Raw genomic sequence first — 17,533 nt, 5'->3', positions numbered from 1 at the left:
AGCAGGGATAGAGCCCTCGGGCGTCCACCTGGGCAGGGTGTCTCCGGCATTAGGAACTGTGTGAACAGATTGCCGGTGGGAAAGCGGCACCGTCTAGAGGACAGAAATGTACTTTAGCTGGAGTGTGGAGCTGGGGAGAAGGGCTGATAGAATCCTAGAACTTGAATAAAATAAAAACCAAAAAAAAAAAAGAGATGAATGATGTTATTTCATAGATATGGAAAACTGAGGTCCAGAGAAGATGTCACATAGCTAGACAGAGGCAGAGTTAGGCAGACAAGGTTCCTGCTCTCGGGAGCTGTAAGCAACGCTCAGGAGGAGACCCCAGTCGAGAACCTTCTGACAGTGGCATCCAGGGAGACTTCCTGTGAGCCTGCAGCAGGAGACCAGCACTGGGTGGAAGGCAGACGACAAGTGGCCCTTCCTCGGCCAACTCTCTGGAGACTCCCCTGAGGCCCAGCTGACCTGTCCCTCCTCAGCCAAAGCCCTCCTGCCCTACCACCGCCATAGGCAGAGGCCCCTTCCTCCTTCTTCCCCTCTCATCTCCATATTCTCCTCCATGGCAGCCCAAGTCCAAATGTAAGCCCTGCATTCACACACGCTGTGTCCCCAGCACCCCTGCCCAGGACACAGAGAGGTCTGTGCACCCACAGATGGCACACAGCAGATGGAGATGTGGGGCCTGGGGCAGCTAAGACAAGTCCACGGAGGAAGTGGGTCCGTGGGCACACAGGGCGGGTGGCCAACGAGCAGAAGGGAAGTGGTCCAGGCAGCAGTGGGGAGAGGAACCAGGAGGACACCCTGGAAGGCAGGACATAGCCGCTCTAGACTTACAACAGGCATAGCTCCTTGTGTCCACACACACCTGGCTGGACAGCCGGAGCTCTGCCCTGAGTCCTCCACACAAGGAGGGCCTGCTCCAGGGAGCAGAGCAAGGGCGGCAGACTTTTGCTAAAGGCTTAGAGAGCAAATGTTTCAGGCTTTGTGGCTCATATGGCCTCTGTGTCACCACTCAGCTCCTCTGTCACAGTGTAAAGGCAGCCACAGACACTAAGGGAAAAAAACGCGTGGCCATGTACCAATAGGCTGTGGACCGGATCTGACCCAGGGGCTGTCATTTGCAACCCCTCATCTAGACTAGTGTTTTCAACCCTGGCGCGGTAGCCAGACAGCTTGGAAAGCTTGGACAAGTACACATTCCCAAGTTCCATCCCTGGAGAATCTAATCGAGTGGAACTGAACTCTGAGGCACAGTCTAGGTTGAAATCTGTGGCCTCTGAGATCTCCGAGAAGGGCTCTTAGGGGACAAAGATGACCGAGGTATCGTCATGCATGACCCCATGTGATGGCTCCCTGGGGGTCACTAGAGCTCACCTGTGTTCCAGAAATGAGGACCAGCATCTTTGTTCCTGGGGTCTCCCTGCGGTTTCTGAAGGTGGGAAAAATATCTGGTGTCCTAGAGGAGAGGGGAGGAGTCAGGGTTCAACAGTCCGGCTTCAAGGCACAGGCATTTGTGGGATGAAAGAAGGAAAAATGGGCTGAATGTGAGAAAGAACAGATGAAGAAGGAGGGTTCCAAGACCAGTATCATCCTGGGCTTAAATGGAGATGGACGTGGTCATGGAATGTCCATGGACACAGGGCCTACACCCCTGTCCTCCAGTTCCTTCCAGACAGTGACAAGGGGCTTCCCAGGGTCCCCAGGGGACAGGGGAGTTCTCCCAGGGCAGCCTGTTCCACACACACCCCCTCGACAGCATCACCCCTGGAAGAGGCTGGAAGACCACACACTTACTGTCCCTTTGAAGGACCCAGTCACAGCTGGGCAGCGTCTCCAGGAGTTCTGCCGGGGGCGCCAGAGGACTCTCAGCCTCGAAACTGAGGTCTACCACACCTGAGGGGAAACAGGCAGTGCTGAGCCTCGGGGAGGAGGGGCCACGGCAGCTCAACAGGCAGCTGAGAAGTGAGGGCCAGTACGTGGGGAAGAGCCCCGAGGTTTAAGTCAGTCTCACTGTGGTCCCCTCGGGCCCCTGGGGACACACACATCTGCAGGGCAGGCAGTGATGGGGTGGGGTGATGAGAGTAGCAGCAGTAATAAGGAGGAGAAGAACATGAGGCAGGGCAGCTCCTGCTTGTCAGCACCTGCTCTGAGCCAGTCGTCAGGACAGGTGCTTCATAAGCAGCATCATATTCCACGGCCCCAGGGGACAGACACTGCGTAACAGATGCGCACACTTCTACGACGCTCCGCTCATCACAAGACGGGCCTCTGTTTGCTCCCCTCTAACCTGGGCAGGCTTGTGACTGCTTCACCAAGGGAACACACGGAGCAGAGAAGAGAACCGCAGCTCCTACTTCTGGTCTCCTGAAGCCAGCCCTTTTGATGCCTGAGCTGCCAGGTAAGAAATCAGACCATTCCACTGGAGAGGCCAAGTGGAAATACCCACAGACTACGTGGACAGGGGCCCAGTGGTATTCTGCCTTCTCCAAGAACCCTGCCAAGCCACCAGGAATATGAGCAGATTTGGGCCCTGTAGTCCAGATCACTGCCTGCCAGATCACTGACCCTTTAATGAACAGCATGTCTACAACCCCCCAAAATTCATATGTTGAAACCCACACCCCCAACAGAGCTGGGGCCTTTTGGAGGTGATAAGGTTGACATAAGGTCTTAAGGCTGGAGCTCCGTGATGGGATCAAAGCCCTAAGAAGGTTGCTGTCTGCTGTGTGAGCAACCGGTGAGAAGGCAGCTGTCTACCAGCCAGACGCCGGGTCTACGAACTGGAAACTCAGGACAACTCGTGAAGCCTCCCACACATGGTGCCTCGTCTCACCATCCCTCCTGCAGGTGTAGAAGGCAGAACTTTTAACTCCGCTTGACGCGAGCAGTGTGAGGCTCAGAGAAGTTATTCAAGTATCCTGATGATGCACATCGCTAGACTTAGAGGACAAAGGCTCCTTGCTCCAGCTCTAGCCCACTGGGCCATCCATCAAACCCGTTCCCCAAAGCCCCCATGCTGGGGGACAAGGATCCCTCAGCTCTATCTTTCTAGTGGTCAACTGACCACAGGAAGTTGACTTTAAAGGGTGAGCTGATAAGCAATTAGTGGAAAGGGATTATCTGCATTAAGTCACTGAAGCCCACTCAATTCAAGCTTTCAGTGGATCCACCTCATCTCCTGGATCCTTCTCTTTTTTCTTTTGCAGTTCTTTAAAGCCTGCTGCTCTTTATCACTACAAAAATAAAAATAATATGTTCTGTCCTTTAGAGATTAATAAAAACAAAGGCAAGAGGAATAAGAAGATCTTGTTCAAAAGTAGAACAGCCTAGGTTATCTGGAAGCAGAGATAGACAGCAGGTAGTGAGGAAGCCTGAAATTTTGGAATTCAGGTCAAGAACAGTGAGGGAAAGAGGGGATGTAATTAAAACAAATAAAAAACCCTGGCTCAACCACCTCCCCCGTTAGGGATGTACTTGTCCTCTGACAGTAAGAAATACTTATGGATCTCTTAAAGTTCTGCCTCCTGGGTGGAAACTTTCAAAGGAAGCAGAAATAGAAGGACATTTGTAGATGTAGAGTACCTTTCTTAGCTGGAAAACTATATCTGTAAGTGAACGATTCTGCTGAGACCCTGGCGAAAGCCCTGGGACAGAGGTGGGTATGACATAAAGTGACATCATCCCAAACCTTTGAACACCTGTTGCTGTGTCCTGAAATCCCAGGATGAGAATTCACCTGGAATTATTTGTTGAACCTTGGTTCTCAATATTATTTTGCTTCTAATGAGTTTATTAGCATTCTCAGTGACTCCAGCCACCAGGCACCCAGGGATCAGCAAACATTTTCTACCAATCAGTTCAGTTCAGTTCAGCCACTCACACATGTCCAACTCTTTGTAACCCCATGGACTGCAGCACACCAGGCTTCCCTGTCCGTCACCAACTCCTGGAGCTTGCTCAAACTCATGTCCATCGAGTCAGTGATGCCATCCAACCATCTCATCCTCTGTCATCCCTTTCTCCTCCTGCCGTCAGTCTTTCCCAGCATCAGGATCTTTTCCAATGAGTCAGTTCTTCGCATCAGGTGGCCAAAGTATTGGAGCTTTAACTTCAGCATCAGTCCTTCTAATGAATATTCAGGACTGATTTCCTTTAGGATTGACTGGTTTGATCTTGCAGTCCAAGGGACTCTCAAGAGTATTCTCCAACACCTCAGTTCAAAAGCATCAATTCTTTGATGCTCAGCTTTCTTTATGGTCCAACTCTCACATCCATACATGACTACTGGCAAAACATCATCCCAAAGCTTTGAACACCTATTGCTGTGTCCTACAAATAAACAGGTGGTAATTTCAGACTATGGGCTGTACAGTCTGCCTCAGTCATTGTGCCCTGAAAGTAGATACAGACAATAGACAATTGAATAAGTGTGGTTTGGTTTCAATTAAACTTTACAAAACTGGCAATGGGTGAGCTTTGATTCATGAGCCATATTATGCCCTCCCTGACCTGCCACACATTTGTGCGGCTGGGTTTGAAGGGGATCAGGAAGGTGGAGGCTGGAATTTGAAACTTTCTGGGCTGGGGTCCATGCTCATTCATTGCAGTATCTATGAATCCAGTCAAAAGAATTAAAGATGAGGGGCAGGGTTGGACTGCAGCCCAAGGTGATTAGACTCAGAATCCCTGGGCACAGTGGTTAGGAATCTGGGCTCTGATATGCCACCATCTGAGCCAAGTAATACATGACACTGTCAGACATACATCCTCCCAATACTCATCCTCCCCAGCTGTGGAAGAGAGCAGGTGATATTAGGGCCCATCTAAAGAGACAATCTGGTCCCACCACTTCATGGCAAATAGATGGGGAAACAGTGGAAACAGTGTCAGACTTTATTTTTTTGGGCTCCAAAATCACTGCAGATGGTGACTGCAGCCATGAAATTAAAAGACACTTACTCCTTGGAAGGAAAGTTATGACCAACCTAGATAGCATATTCAAAAGCAGAGACATTACTTTGCCAACAAAGGTCTGTCTAGTCAAGGCTATGGTTTTTCCAGTGGTCATGTATGGATGTGAGAGTTGGACTGTGAAGAAGGCTGAGCGCCAAAGAATTGATGCTTTTGAACTGTGGTGTTGGAGAAGACTCTTGAGAGTCCCTTGGACTGCAAGGAGATCCAACCAGTCCATTCTGAAGGAGATCAGTCTTGGGTGTTCATTGGAAGGACTAATGCTAAAGCTGAAACTCCAAAACTTTGGCCACCTCATATGAAGAGTTGACTCATTGGAAAAGACCCTGATGCTGGGAGGGATTGGGGGCAGGAGGAGAAGGGGACGACAGAGGATGAGATGGCTGGATGGCATCACCAACTCAATGGACATGAGTTTGAGTAAACTCCGGGAGTTGGTGATGGACAGGGAGGCCTGGCGTGCTGCGATTCGTGGGGTCGCAGAGTCAGACACGACTGAGCGACTGAACTGAACTGAAAGAGACAATGTGTATACAGCTCTCAGCCCCAGGCCTGGCATGTAAAACATGCTTGGTCAATGCCTTGGACCTGAGGAAGGCAGGTCTTATTCATTCTTTGTGCTCCTTTAAGCCGGGGGACCAGAGTGAAAATGTCAAACGTGAAAAGAAAGGCAAGGTTATCACAGCCGCATTCCCTTGGAGGGCCACCACCCACCGGGAAGTCTTGACTCTGATGAGGCATCAACACTCTCCTGGACAAAGAAGACAAGGAAATGCCACGTGGCTGCTCTGTCCTGCTAGAAACCAAACAAAGAGGCAGGAAGAGGGGAAGAATAAAAGGTGGGAAACTCAGAGCTCCATCCATCAACTGGGAGTCACCCTGACCTCTGGCAATGTGTCAGAGCTAAATTAACCTCCCCATTATGTTAAAGACAAGAATAAAAACCTCCAGGCTGAAGCCCAGTCTGACGCATCATTTCCTGGGCAGATCACATCAGGCACAACAGGAATGCGGACGTCACGGGACATTGTGTGGCGCCCTGTATGGGGAGCTCTGATGGGGGCTACCAGCCACGTCACCATTTCCGCGATGCTGGGCTGCGTTCCAAGGCTGTCGTCCAGCTGGACCACTGCCCCCTAACAATGCTGGGCCTGGTTTGGGGATGCTCCATGGTCTCTCTTGCACCTCATGACAACCACTTTTGTAGAAGGACCGCATTTTGTAGAAGGACAAGATGGGGTTCAGAGACGTGATTTGAGACAATGCGCTCACAGCAGAGACAGAAACACTACTTAGAACTCAGAGCCTGATTCCAAGCCCCACGGCCTTTCCACTCAGCTGGACATCCCACTGTTCCAGGCACACAGGTCAAGTGGTTGCCAAGAGAGCTTCACAAAGGGCTACCTAGGTCGTGTTTCTATTCACTAGACACCAGCTGTTTTTCTTTTGTATAGAAAGGAATTTTTCTTGTGGAGACAGGCACAATTCATGGATAACCCCTCAAGTTTCTGTTTTTAAAATGTCATTCCTTTGATGTCAAAGGATCAAAGGAGTCCACGTCTTCTGCTCCTGATTAATCATTGTCAAAGCACTGAAATTTGATGGAGGTGATGCTAAAAGTGACTTCCATGTGGATGCCACATCCCAGAATGTCCCTATCCATGCCTCCTTTGGTACCAAAGTATATCACTGGAGGAATGTATTTTCTCTGAAGCTGCTCCACATTATAGACACAAAACCTAAGGAGAAAAAGCTTAGTGACTGGGAAGGGTAACTCAATTGGCTAAAGGGGATACCATCTTTCACCTAAGAAGGGACATTTAAATTATAGAAGTCCCACAGCAGCCTTCCTTTCTGAAACCAGGAAAAAATTTTACCTAGTTTCAGATTTCATCAACTTAGTTTCTAAAAAATTTCAGAACCATCTCACACCTTGCAGTAGACCCAAAGTGCTGGCTTAAGGTTCAACTGTGTTGGAAACCAGCATTTAGAGTGACCCTACAGCAGAATAAGGGGTTTTAGAATTTTAAGGGAACTAAAAAGAGTTCACTTTCCTCTTTACCTTGGTTACCAAAAAGGCTGATGCCGAAAGAGAAAGAGCACAGTAATCGTATTTTCCATTGAGAGCAGTTTAAAGTTCTGGGGGACATAATCCAATCATTTTCTGATCATTTACTCCATGACTACTCTGGGCTAAGTGATATACTGGGCACTTTACATTAAAATTAATCTTTTACAAATTATACAAGATGACACAATGTCTATTTTTTTCTAGGGGGAAATAATGCTCAGAGAGGTTTAGTGACTTAGGAAAAGTCACCCAGCAATTAGGCAGCACTTGGATTTGAATTCAACTCTGACATAGCCCATATCTACTACAACAAAACCCAAATATAAATGAAAAGCTAATGAGCAGTGCTTCTAAGATAAAAGATTGCAATCAACTATTAGCAGAAACTTACTATAATAATACTATGGATACACAATTCCAACATATCAGAGGTGAGAGTAGGTCCTCCCCAAATACATGCTACATTATCTATGTACATTCTCTCACTTCAACATGAAAAAGGACTCCAAGAAAACGTAAACTGAGCTCTCTGAGATTAGCATGCATTCATTTTATACCCCACTGAAGTTCTGAGGCTTGAAGCTCTGAGAAACCAACATTAAAGGCAGTAAAAAGTGTTGGGCTTGCACAGGACCTTCCAAGTCACCAAGTTCAGTAAGTCTGAAACTGTACTAATGTCCCAGGCCTCTCTGAGATTCAAATGAGACCTGTGGCTACCCTACCCCAACCCAACACACAGAGCACATATACATATTTTGCCCTTGACTTCATGCTCCTCCAATTAAGAACTCCTGACCAATCTCCTTTTACAGTTGGGAAGCTGAGGCTCCGAGAGGTTAAATGACTTGCCCAAGATCACACAGCCAACTGGCAGCAGGGCTGGTACTTGAGCCCTAGCCTCCCAATTTTAAGTCTGATGCTCTACCATGTTGCCTGTTCCAAATTTAGGATCAAACATTTCTGTTTTAAAACACAGCACATATCTTCTGAAAATACCACTTCTTTTTTTATTTCTTTAAATAGTTATCGGATTCCATTGTATTTCTGTCCCGGGAAGGACAAGATGGACTTCCCTGGTGGTTTAGATGATAAAGAATCTGCCTGCAATGCCGGAGGACCCAGGTTCAATCCCTGGGTCAGGAAGATCCCTTGGAGAAAGGAATGGCTACCCACTCCAGTGTTCCTGCCTGGAGAACTCCATGGACCAAGCAGCCTGGAGGGCTATAATCCATGGGGTCGCCAAGAGTCAGATATGACTGAGTGCCTGACACCGTGACTGAGGACAAGATGGGGTTACCTGGGCTGTGTTTGATGAGTGGCAATGAACAAGCCACCTTCTTGTTAGAGGGAGATCACACATAAACACCTTTCACTGACATTTCTTTAAAATTAACTTCATCTAAGAACTGATGCAACTGTGACTGAAATGCGAACCCTGATATTTGGGCTCACATTTGGCTCTGGAGAATGGGGGTGGGGACTGACTATCAATCAGAAAAAGGAAGGATAAAGAATATTAAGATTCAGATAGTGTTACAGGATTAGGGAGGACAGTTCTCACCTTGGTTTCTGCCTTCCTTTCCCACTGCCCAGGGGTACCTAATGGGAGAACAGCCCGCAGGGTGCAAGAGGGCTTTTCAGGCAAGAAGAAAGAGGGAAGGAAGGAAGGGATGCTCTAGCAACACAGACGCAGAACCCAGACAGTGCTGAGGGCAGCAGAGAGATTTCAACTCAGTGTCCCCTGGAAGCGGCGCCCTTTGCCCTGCCCGGCTGTACTCACTGTCATCGTCACTCAGATCCCTGTCCATGGTCCAGATGTCCAGTCGAGGAAGTGTCTGCCCTCCCAGTGGGCCCAGGCCACTGGGATCTGAGGGACCACCCTCGGCCCCTCCCAGAACAGCGGGCCCATTGTTGCCCGATTTAAATACAACAGAGGGAAACATCTGCGGGGAAGCGCTGAGCCCATTAGAGCACTGCTCGGGTCTAAGCTCTGCTCCTGGGGCTCCTCCTCACAAGACCCCCCACTTGCCAGGCTTGTGCTACCAATCCCCTGCATCCCCACACAGTCCTATGAGACAGGCACTTCTATGGAGCTCATTTTTCTGAGCAAGAATTCAAATCTTCATGTGTCTAGACTCTTAAGTCAGAGCTCTTGACCCCTGTGCCACATGGCTCATCTGAAGGAGGCAGGTTCCTGAGTGCTGTGTGGGCAGGATGGGGGAGGAGGAGACACCAAAAAATGTAAACTGTAATAACCATGAGGAGGTTACCTCCCCAAGGGGCAGAGGAGAAGCACATGGGATCTCTCAAGACTTAAGTGTCAACCTCCTGGCTCACAGGGGAATTGCTGAGGCTGGGATTATGAGGTGATGCTCCAAAACCACACGGAACATTGTGGACAGAGCCAGCTCCCGACTCAGGCTGCGTGGGCCCAGCCCTCTGTGAAACATCTGTGGGTTTTTAAAGGTCTCTTCCTAAGCCTTCTGCATCAGGACTGGAAATGCCTGCAACCCCAACCCTTGTAAGGATACCCCTCTCCTCTAGAGGAGTCTGAACAATGAACACCTGGACCTGGTCAGCTGCTGCTGGAAGCAGAGAGCTCATGAGCTGGCACCACCTGCCCTGGATCCCTGGCAATGACCCCTCACATCTGGACCAGGAGTTCTCTAGCCAGGACAGCCTGGCTTGGTAGGGCAAAGCACATTCCCTGTGCCCTGCCTGCCCAGCCCAGCAGTGCCCATAGGATGTGTCACGATGCCCACAATAGACTGTCGTGCTCGCCTGGGAAGCACTGTGACTGAGGAGTACGGGCCTGGCCTCGACAGCCACAGCAGGCACAGAGATGTTTCCAGAGCGCCCTCAGCCTCACTCTCACATTCAGCCTCTCCATCCACTGCCCACCCGCAGCAGAATGCTGGCGGCAGTCATGAACACAGGAGTGATAATCCAACAAACGCTTCTTGAATATGCGCAGACGACTCAAGGCTCACAAATAGGTTTTTTTATGGTGGACTGGAGCACTGCTTTCTTTAAACCTGAGAGTTAATTCCATTACTGCCTATTTGTGAGAAAGACCAAGACCCTCAAGAACTCATTTAGCTTTTTGATAGCTCTGTACATTGAACAATGATTTTAAGCCCTTGGAGAACTGTCCCCATGGTAATAGGATTACCATAGATGTATGCGCCTGGTGTGTGTATTTTACTCTAAATATAACATGCATGTGTGTCTATGTCTTTGTACATGTGTGTATGTATTTGAACCTAAACACGACAGATGATAGACAGAGAGAGGCAATTTGTGGCTTAACTAAAACAATATACCACTATCACATGTTGAGTATTTTGTTGTTGTTCAGTACTTTTCAGGCAACAATGTATGCTTGCCAAATACCCTTCTCAGCATTTGAAACAGTCATAGGAAATTATTAAATGGCAAACAGAAGAACAGAATTTTAAATACAGCTGAGTACTAAGGGGTCCAGAAATCTCGAGGCTGCAAAAATGCAGACACCCATTACCTGTACCTTAGGAACCAGGGAGTGGTGATCAAAGGCAGCGAAGATCCCTTGCGGAACACTAGGTTAGATCACACAGTAGCGGGTTAATAAATCTCTCTTGAAATACATGGAGAATGAACAAATCAACTGACAGACCTTTCTAATCTTGCTTAGGCATCAAGACAGGAATGCTGTCTGCAAGTACAATGGCATGCTCGAGTGACTGAGGGCAAACAGTATCCATCACCACGTAGTATTCAGGTGTCAGGAGAAACAAGCATTGTTAATTCTAGGATCCAGGCCAGTATGATGTTAATACTGGTTCCCCCCTCTTACTGGTATCAGAGGGGGGCTTCAGGTGGGTGAAGAGAGGCATCAACTATGTTCCCAACATTTTACATTTATCCTGTATCACTGCTGCTGATATCAAGAAAAGGGTTGCTTATAGCTCTTCTTCCTGAACCTGTCCACAGTGGTCCATGGATGTGATCCATTATCACACTCTTCACATCTTGCACATGGTAAGTCCTCATGAAACATTTGTTGAAAGACCGTAAGTATTTAAGAGTTAACTCTATCTGTTTACTGCTGAGAATCTTGTTTGTTCTTGGAAATAAAGTCTGCATGATCTCATAGTTTGCTCTCTGAGTCGTGAGAGTACTGTGGCTGTGGGACTACTCAAAGGAATCGTGGCTGTAGGAATTGTGTTGGGCAGTACAGGGCTTTAGAAGAGAATCCAGAAGTCATGGTGTTTGGCACCAGCTGAACACGATGCTGAGCGAAATGCCTAAAGGGAGGGCTCAGCCAATAACCGCGGGTATTTAAAAGGCTGTCATGAGGAACTGAGTCTCAGGACACTCATGCTACAAGCAGACTCATTGAGAGCCAATCCAGAATGGGGGGACCATTTCAACGTACCAGAGAGAAGATCTGTCTAGTGACAGATCTTTCCACTGAGTTGGGCCTCTCCAAAGAATATTAAAGCAGAAGCTTGATGACTAGACAAAGTGGACAGTAGTAGAAACTAACAGTTTATGGCTTCAGAGGCAGTGTAAACGGGGTTCAAAATTCAAAAGTGGACGCTGCAGCACTATGGCCCCCTTTGAGTGCATACCTGGAAGACAGTGAAAGGAAATCGTCCTGGTGGAAGAATCCTGAACAGTGCGCCTGAAAGAAGAAATGGCCACTGGTAAGTCTCTACCAGGCTTCCCTGGTGGCTCAGATGGTAAAGAATCTGCCTGCAGTGCAGGAGACCCAAGTTCAGTCCCTGGTCAGGAAGATCCCCTGGAGAAGGAACTGGATACACTCTCCAGTATTCTTGCCTGGAGAACTCCTTGGACAGAGAATCCTGGCAGGCTATAGTCCATGGGGTCGCAAAGAGTTGGACACAACTCAACGACTAACAAGAGTCTACCAATTCATGGGCAAAATGCTTCTGCTAGACGGTCAGAACTTTAGAAGGAAGTTCTGGAATACTGGTGACAAAGAGGTCTGGAAATGAGGAATATTGATAGATTTCTCTGAATGGGCAAAGAATATGAAGACCTTTGCATCTCATGTTAATGTTCATCAAAGAGTGACTTCAGCAGATTTCAAGCATCCTGTAAAGCTGAGGTGTGACCCATCCTGGGGTTCAGGCCCTTCCTGCAGTTACTCTGCCACTACCTAGTGGGTCATAGTGGTAGGGACAGAGGGTGTGCATGGGCTCAGGAAAATGGCTCACCGTGGCTGGTCTGGCTACTGCCGAGAGCCCAGTCTGCCAGGAGCAGAGGCCAACAAGGAGTCCCAGTGTGGTGACCAAGAAGCCCCCTGGTGGCAGAATGAGTACCCTGAACAGCTTCCATCACGGAAGAGGCAGCGTTCTGTGCTTCTGAAACACTGGTCACTCACAATACTTCCACCTTTCCTGGGCTCTAGCAAAGAAGGGACAGAGGCTGCATCCTCCAAGATGGAAGAAATCATCAGACGGGCTGGACGAGAGACAGAGACTTCCGGCAAGTAGGTTTCATGTTTAAGCCACCAAAAAGTTCACCAGATGCTCCTTCAACGGTTCAGGAAGTGCCCACCATGTGCCCAGCCCTGAAAAAAAAAAAACAACAACAGGTAATTCCTTCACTGGAGGAACTCCCGGTCTTAAGTGGGAGACAAGTTCATAACCCAGTACTTAAAAATCAGAGACCCAGAGGCTGCAGCAGAGGAGCAGACAAGATGTTCTGGAATGTCGGGGATCAGGCACTACGGGGGATACACACATTGGTGTGGTCGTGGCAGAAAATGCACCACTCACTTGGCTGGTGACACCGGAACTGTTGAATGAGTACTGGGGGATCTCCCTGGTTACTTAGACATCAGACTTCCTTGTGGGACACCTCTCAGCCAGTCCAGGCCGATGACCTCTTTGTATCAGAGGAGGCAGCTTCTACTTGGTTCTTATAAGGCAGCTCCGGACAAGCGTCAGCCCCCGCTTGCATCCTCCCTGTGACCACACCTCAGACCCCTGGAAGCTGTGGCTGGTTTTTCTCCCATCAAAGTGGTGGCCACTCAACAAGGCCAATGTGTCTGGTTGCAGGCTCTTGTTTCTCAACCAACTTACCAAGGGGCTTACCAATATTACAAATTCTCAGTTTCCACCTCCCAAAATCCTGATTAATTATGTCTGTGGTGGAATCATGGGTCGTGTCTCTTTTTACAAAACAACTGGGAGATTCCAATTCAGGTGTTCTACACTTAAAACAAAAAACAAAAAACAAAAAACAAAAAACACTGACTTAGGGATCAGCCCAATTCAGCATTCTAACTTCTTTCTTTTAAGAGTCATTTCAGGGTACAATCCACAGCAGAAAATGAGGTGAAACCTACTTGACGTGGGTTTTTTTTTTTTCCTTTTTATGAAGAGGATTTTTGTGGGGTCAAGATGAAGATTAATACTGGATTAAGTTCTTTAGTAAGATCATTCTATTGACTCACAGATTTTCATTTTCCTCTCTCAAGGGCACAGATCTTATAGGGGTAACAGCAATCACCAGAATAAGAACTGAGGAAACTTTTTAGATTCATAGAGCATTTTCTAAGATGTCATCTCATTTGGTGGCAGCTCCAACTTGAGCTATCCTAGGACATTCAAATAGAGAAGTCTTCTCTTTCATGTCTCCTCTCCCCTTCGGATCCCAAAGAGCCACTAAAACCAGCTGATGAGCAGATGGCATCAAGAATTCACCTAGAGGACTTTGCTGGTGGCACAGTTGATAAGAACCCGCCTGCCAGTGCAGGGCACCCAGGTTCAGCCCCTGCTCTGGGAAGGCTCCACACGCTGCAGAGTAACTTAGCCCAGGTGCCACAGCTACTGAAGCCGCACGCCTGGAGCCTGTGTTTCACAAGAGAAGCCAGCGCAATGAGAAGCCCGCACACCACAACGAAGAGTCAGCCTGCTTACCACAGCTACAGAAAGGCCACGTGCAGCAACGGAGACCCAGCACAACCAAAAATATACAAATAAATTAAAAAAAATAAAATTTTAATTTTTTTAATAAAAAATAAAGAATTCACCCAGAATTTTAGTGATTCAGGATTCAGCCATTGCTACACAAAGCCATGTAGAAAGGCTCAATTCCGGTCAAAGCGAACTGTTTTCACGAAAGTGGTGGTGGTCACAGAGCACCTAAAAAAGTTTAATTGTGCACATAAAATTGACCATCTTAACCATTTTTAAGTGCACAGCGGAGTGATTAACTACATTCACACTGCATAACCATGACTGTCATCCACAGATGATGGTGGATTTTTTCTTCATCCTCAGCAGAAACTTTGTACCTGTTAAGCAATAACTTCCCAATCCCTGTTCCCCACAGTACCTGGAAAGCACCATTCAGCTTTTGGTCTCTATGATTTTGACTACTCTAGAGATCTCATGTAAGTAGAATCATACAGTATCTGTCATTTTGTGACTGGCTTATTTCACTTATATTGCAGGGTTTTCACGGTTCACCTGTATTATAGAATCTGTTAGAATTACCTTCCTTTTTAAGGCTGAACAGTATTCCTTTGTATATTTATATCATGGACACTCAAGCTGCTTCCACCCTTTGGCTATAGCGAGTCATGCTCTTGTGAACATGGGTGGACAAATATCTCTTTAAGATCCCACTTTCAATTCTTTGGGGTATATACCCAGCAGTGGACTTGCTGGATCATACAGTAATTCTATGCTTGATGCTTTAAGGAACTGCCATATGATTTTCCACATCAACTGTACATTTCCACCAACAGGGTTCCAATTTCTCCACATTCTTGCCAGCATTTGTTCTCTGTTTACGCAGTACTTTACAGCTTACAAATTGTTACTAGCTCCGCCTGACGGATGTTTTCTAAAGGCTCAGAGAGGTGAAAGAACTTGCCCAGGATCACACAGTAAGAAGCCAGGCCGGAGCCTCCTAATTCCTGGTGCCATACTGTCCCCTTGCCACATGGCAACACCTAAGCACTGGTTCCAAACTCAACCTTACTCTTTCCAGATGGGGGTTCTGCCCAACCGCCCCCCCCCCCACCCCCCCACCCATCTACAGAGCTCTCAGCACTCAACTCATTTGTCCATTCAGTGAACATTCACTGAGCATCTACTAGGAGCCAGGCCCTGCCCCAGGCCCCCTCAACAGCCCATATAAATAAACCTGGATCCACCCACAAAACCCCCTCAGGAGCCAAGACTGCCCAACAAAGGAATTCTACCCCACAGGGCCTGGCAGCTGCGATAACATTGTTCCTGGCTTATCAGCAGGCTGGTAGATGGAGATCAGTGGTGCCCATGACAGGAATCGAGGATGGAGTGGAAGAGAATGGTCTTGACACAAATAAGAAACTGGCCCAAGTGGGAGGTTCCTGGAACACTGCACCCAAGCACCTTCCTCTCCCTGGGAGCCAGGGAAACCGGCACATCCCTTCAGCCCCAAATCAGGGGCTCCTAACTGCCGTGACAGAAAGGGGACTGAGATCTTTCAAAGCCTCCTAAATGCCAAGGATGAAGAGAGATGCCTTCACAGGTGCTTTCCCACCTAAATCCTTACAGCAACCCCATAAAGTAGATATTGCTGTCTTTACAGATGAAGAAGCAGGGGCTTAGAGAGGGTGAGTGACTTACCCAAAGTCACACAAGCTCAAGTACAGCAGAGGCAAGATCTGTTGGCACCAAAGTCCTAATGTAGGTCACCAACAATCATGCATTTCTATGTGTTGTTGTAAGAATCTGGGGGAAGAGAGAGTGATGTGATTTTCTGAACTGGCTACAAAATGGCTCCATCCTCATAAACCTGGCTACCCAATCAACCAAACAGGAAAATCATGAAGAAAGGTGTGAAACTCTAATGCTGGCAATTCCCTGGCCTTCAGAAGGTCACTCTTCAACCTTCCCTATTCTCCCAGAGTGATGATAATCTGAACCTCTGTCTCCTTGACAATAGAGAGCCACATTTCAACAGATGTCCTTCCCAGGCCTTCCTGGAAGTTCCCAAGGATCACCCTCATTGCACTAGTCCATGCAGGGTGTGCAGCCACTTGACACTCTGGCCGGATGCCCTTGGCTCCTCCCTTTAATCTCCTCAGGGTCTCCGCTCCGCATCGCTCGCTGTCCCCTTGACTTCAGTGAGGCCCCTCCTTTAGGTCTTTAGAACCAGGCTATCTCACTTTACAAAATTCAGCTGCAAAAACTATGGAACACAATGGAAAACTTAACCTGGAAACCGGTCATATCACAGCAGCTGGGTTCCCTCAGTCCTGACTCTCCAGGGAACCCCAAACTCACCAACTCCTGTAACAGACCCTGGCCTGCCACTGTCTTACAAGGGCCTGGCCAATATCCCCCAGTCAGGGGCTTCAGCGGGCAGGCACTGGGCTGCACCCTCAGCTCTGTCAGGACTCACTTCCTGGTCTGGGAGAAGCCCAGAGGGGGTCCCTTATGGAAAGGCCCTGGGCAGAAGGGAGCTGCCTGGCTCCAGGGCATGCCTCACCCTCCAGAGGGGCCACGACCAGGGACCGGTCCATGCAAGGTCTTCTTGCCTGAACCTGGTCCCCACGGAATCCGCCAAGGCCTCTGCTGTGACTGCCCCGCAGCTCAAGTTCCCTCCCTGCGGGCCTGCACCTCTGCTCCCTCACAGGACGGGGTCCCAAGACACCCCCCGCCCCACTGCCCTCCTGCCTGTAGATTCCTCCTCAGGCTTCCTCCTGGGAAGTTGGCCCAACACGGGCTCCACATCACGTCCAACCCATCGGGGGCCCCAGACCCTGCGGTCCCTGAAGATGGCAGGCCGCACACCTCTCCTCACTCTCACTTCCTGGGCGCGCCGACGTGGGGATGGGGCCTCCTCACCCTTGACTCTAAATCTAGAGGCCTGGACTCACCTGGTATCCACCCGTGCTCACTCCCAGGTGACTCCACACCGCTCCCTGACCACTAACCATTTCCAAATGTGCTCCCTTCCTCTGAGCTCCAGGCCCCTCTCCAGATCTCCACTCGGCTGTAACAGACTCTCAAACTGACCCCTTGACCTCTGTGCCCCTGACCTCCGACTCCCCTCTTCTCCCCATATGCGCGTGCAGGTCAGCACATCACATCCACTGTCTGGGTCACGTCACAGTCTGACTCCTTGCTCCCACTGTGTCTGAGCCCCCACCCTCTTCCCCCTGGGTCATCTCAGGAGCGTCTCCCTGGTCTTCCTGCTGCTCCCCTCACTCCCCAAGAGCCTGTGTTCCACAGAACCCTCAGACTGATCCTTCTATAAATGCACGTCCCACAGCAGCCCTCCTCTGTTCAACAACCCCCTGGCTGCCATCTCACAGGCCCTGAAAGTCAAGCCCCTGCCACAGCCTATGAGGAGTACCCCACACTCCTCCTATCCTCCTGCCCTGGTCCCCGCTATCCCCCATTCCAGTACCCCCATTACTCCAAAGCCACACCAAGCATACTCCTACCTCAGGACCTTTTCTGTGGCTGTGCCCTCTGC

At 49.0% G+C, this 17,533-nt stretch overlaps 1 protein-coding gene and 1 long non-coding RNA gene across 2 annotated transcripts in view; both read right to left on the bottom strand.

Annotated features, from left to right (window-relative positions):
• SSUH2 (ssu-2 homolog) overlaps nt 1-11,963 on the bottom strand; it is a 38,304-nt gene extending 26,341 nt beyond the window's left edge. The window contains exons 1-4 of the mRNA XM_055558587.1: nt 11,956-11,963; nt 11,656-11,708; nt 1,795-1,893; nt 1,375-1,456 (exon numbers count right to left, since the gene is read on the bottom strand). Of these exons, the coding sequence (XP_055414562.1) occupies nt 1,375-1,456; nt 1,795-1,893; nt 11,656-11,708; nt 11,956-11,963 (242 nt within the window). The remainder of the gene's footprint in view (nt 1-1,374; nt 1,457-1,794; nt 1,894-11,655; nt 11,709-11,955) is intronic.
• Nucleotides 11,964-12,290: 327 nt separating this feature from the next.
• Nucleotides 12,291-15,778, bottom strand: LOC129635210 (uncharacterized). The gene is made up of 3 exons (XR_008706149.1): nt 15,676-15,778; nt 13,147-13,267; nt 12,291-12,620 (listed from the first exon to the last, which is right to left on the bottom strand). It is a non-coding gene; the product is annotated as an uncharacterized LOC129635210 (long non-coding RNA).
• Nucleotides 15,779-17,533: the final 1,755 nt, after the last annotated feature.

This window comes from Bubalus kerabau, chromosome 20 (assembly GCF_029407905.1).
Source record: "Bubalus kerabau isolate K-KA32 ecotype Philippines breed swamp buffalo chromosome 20, PCC_UOA_SB_1v2, whole genome shotgun sequence".
In the NCBI taxonomy this organism is placed as follows: Eukaryota; Metazoa; Chordata; class Mammalia; order Artiodactyla; family Bovidae; genus Bubalus; species Bubalus kerabau.
The sequence above is the reverse complement of the archived record's forward strand: the minus strand, read 5'-3'. Positions and strand labels throughout refer to the sequence as shown.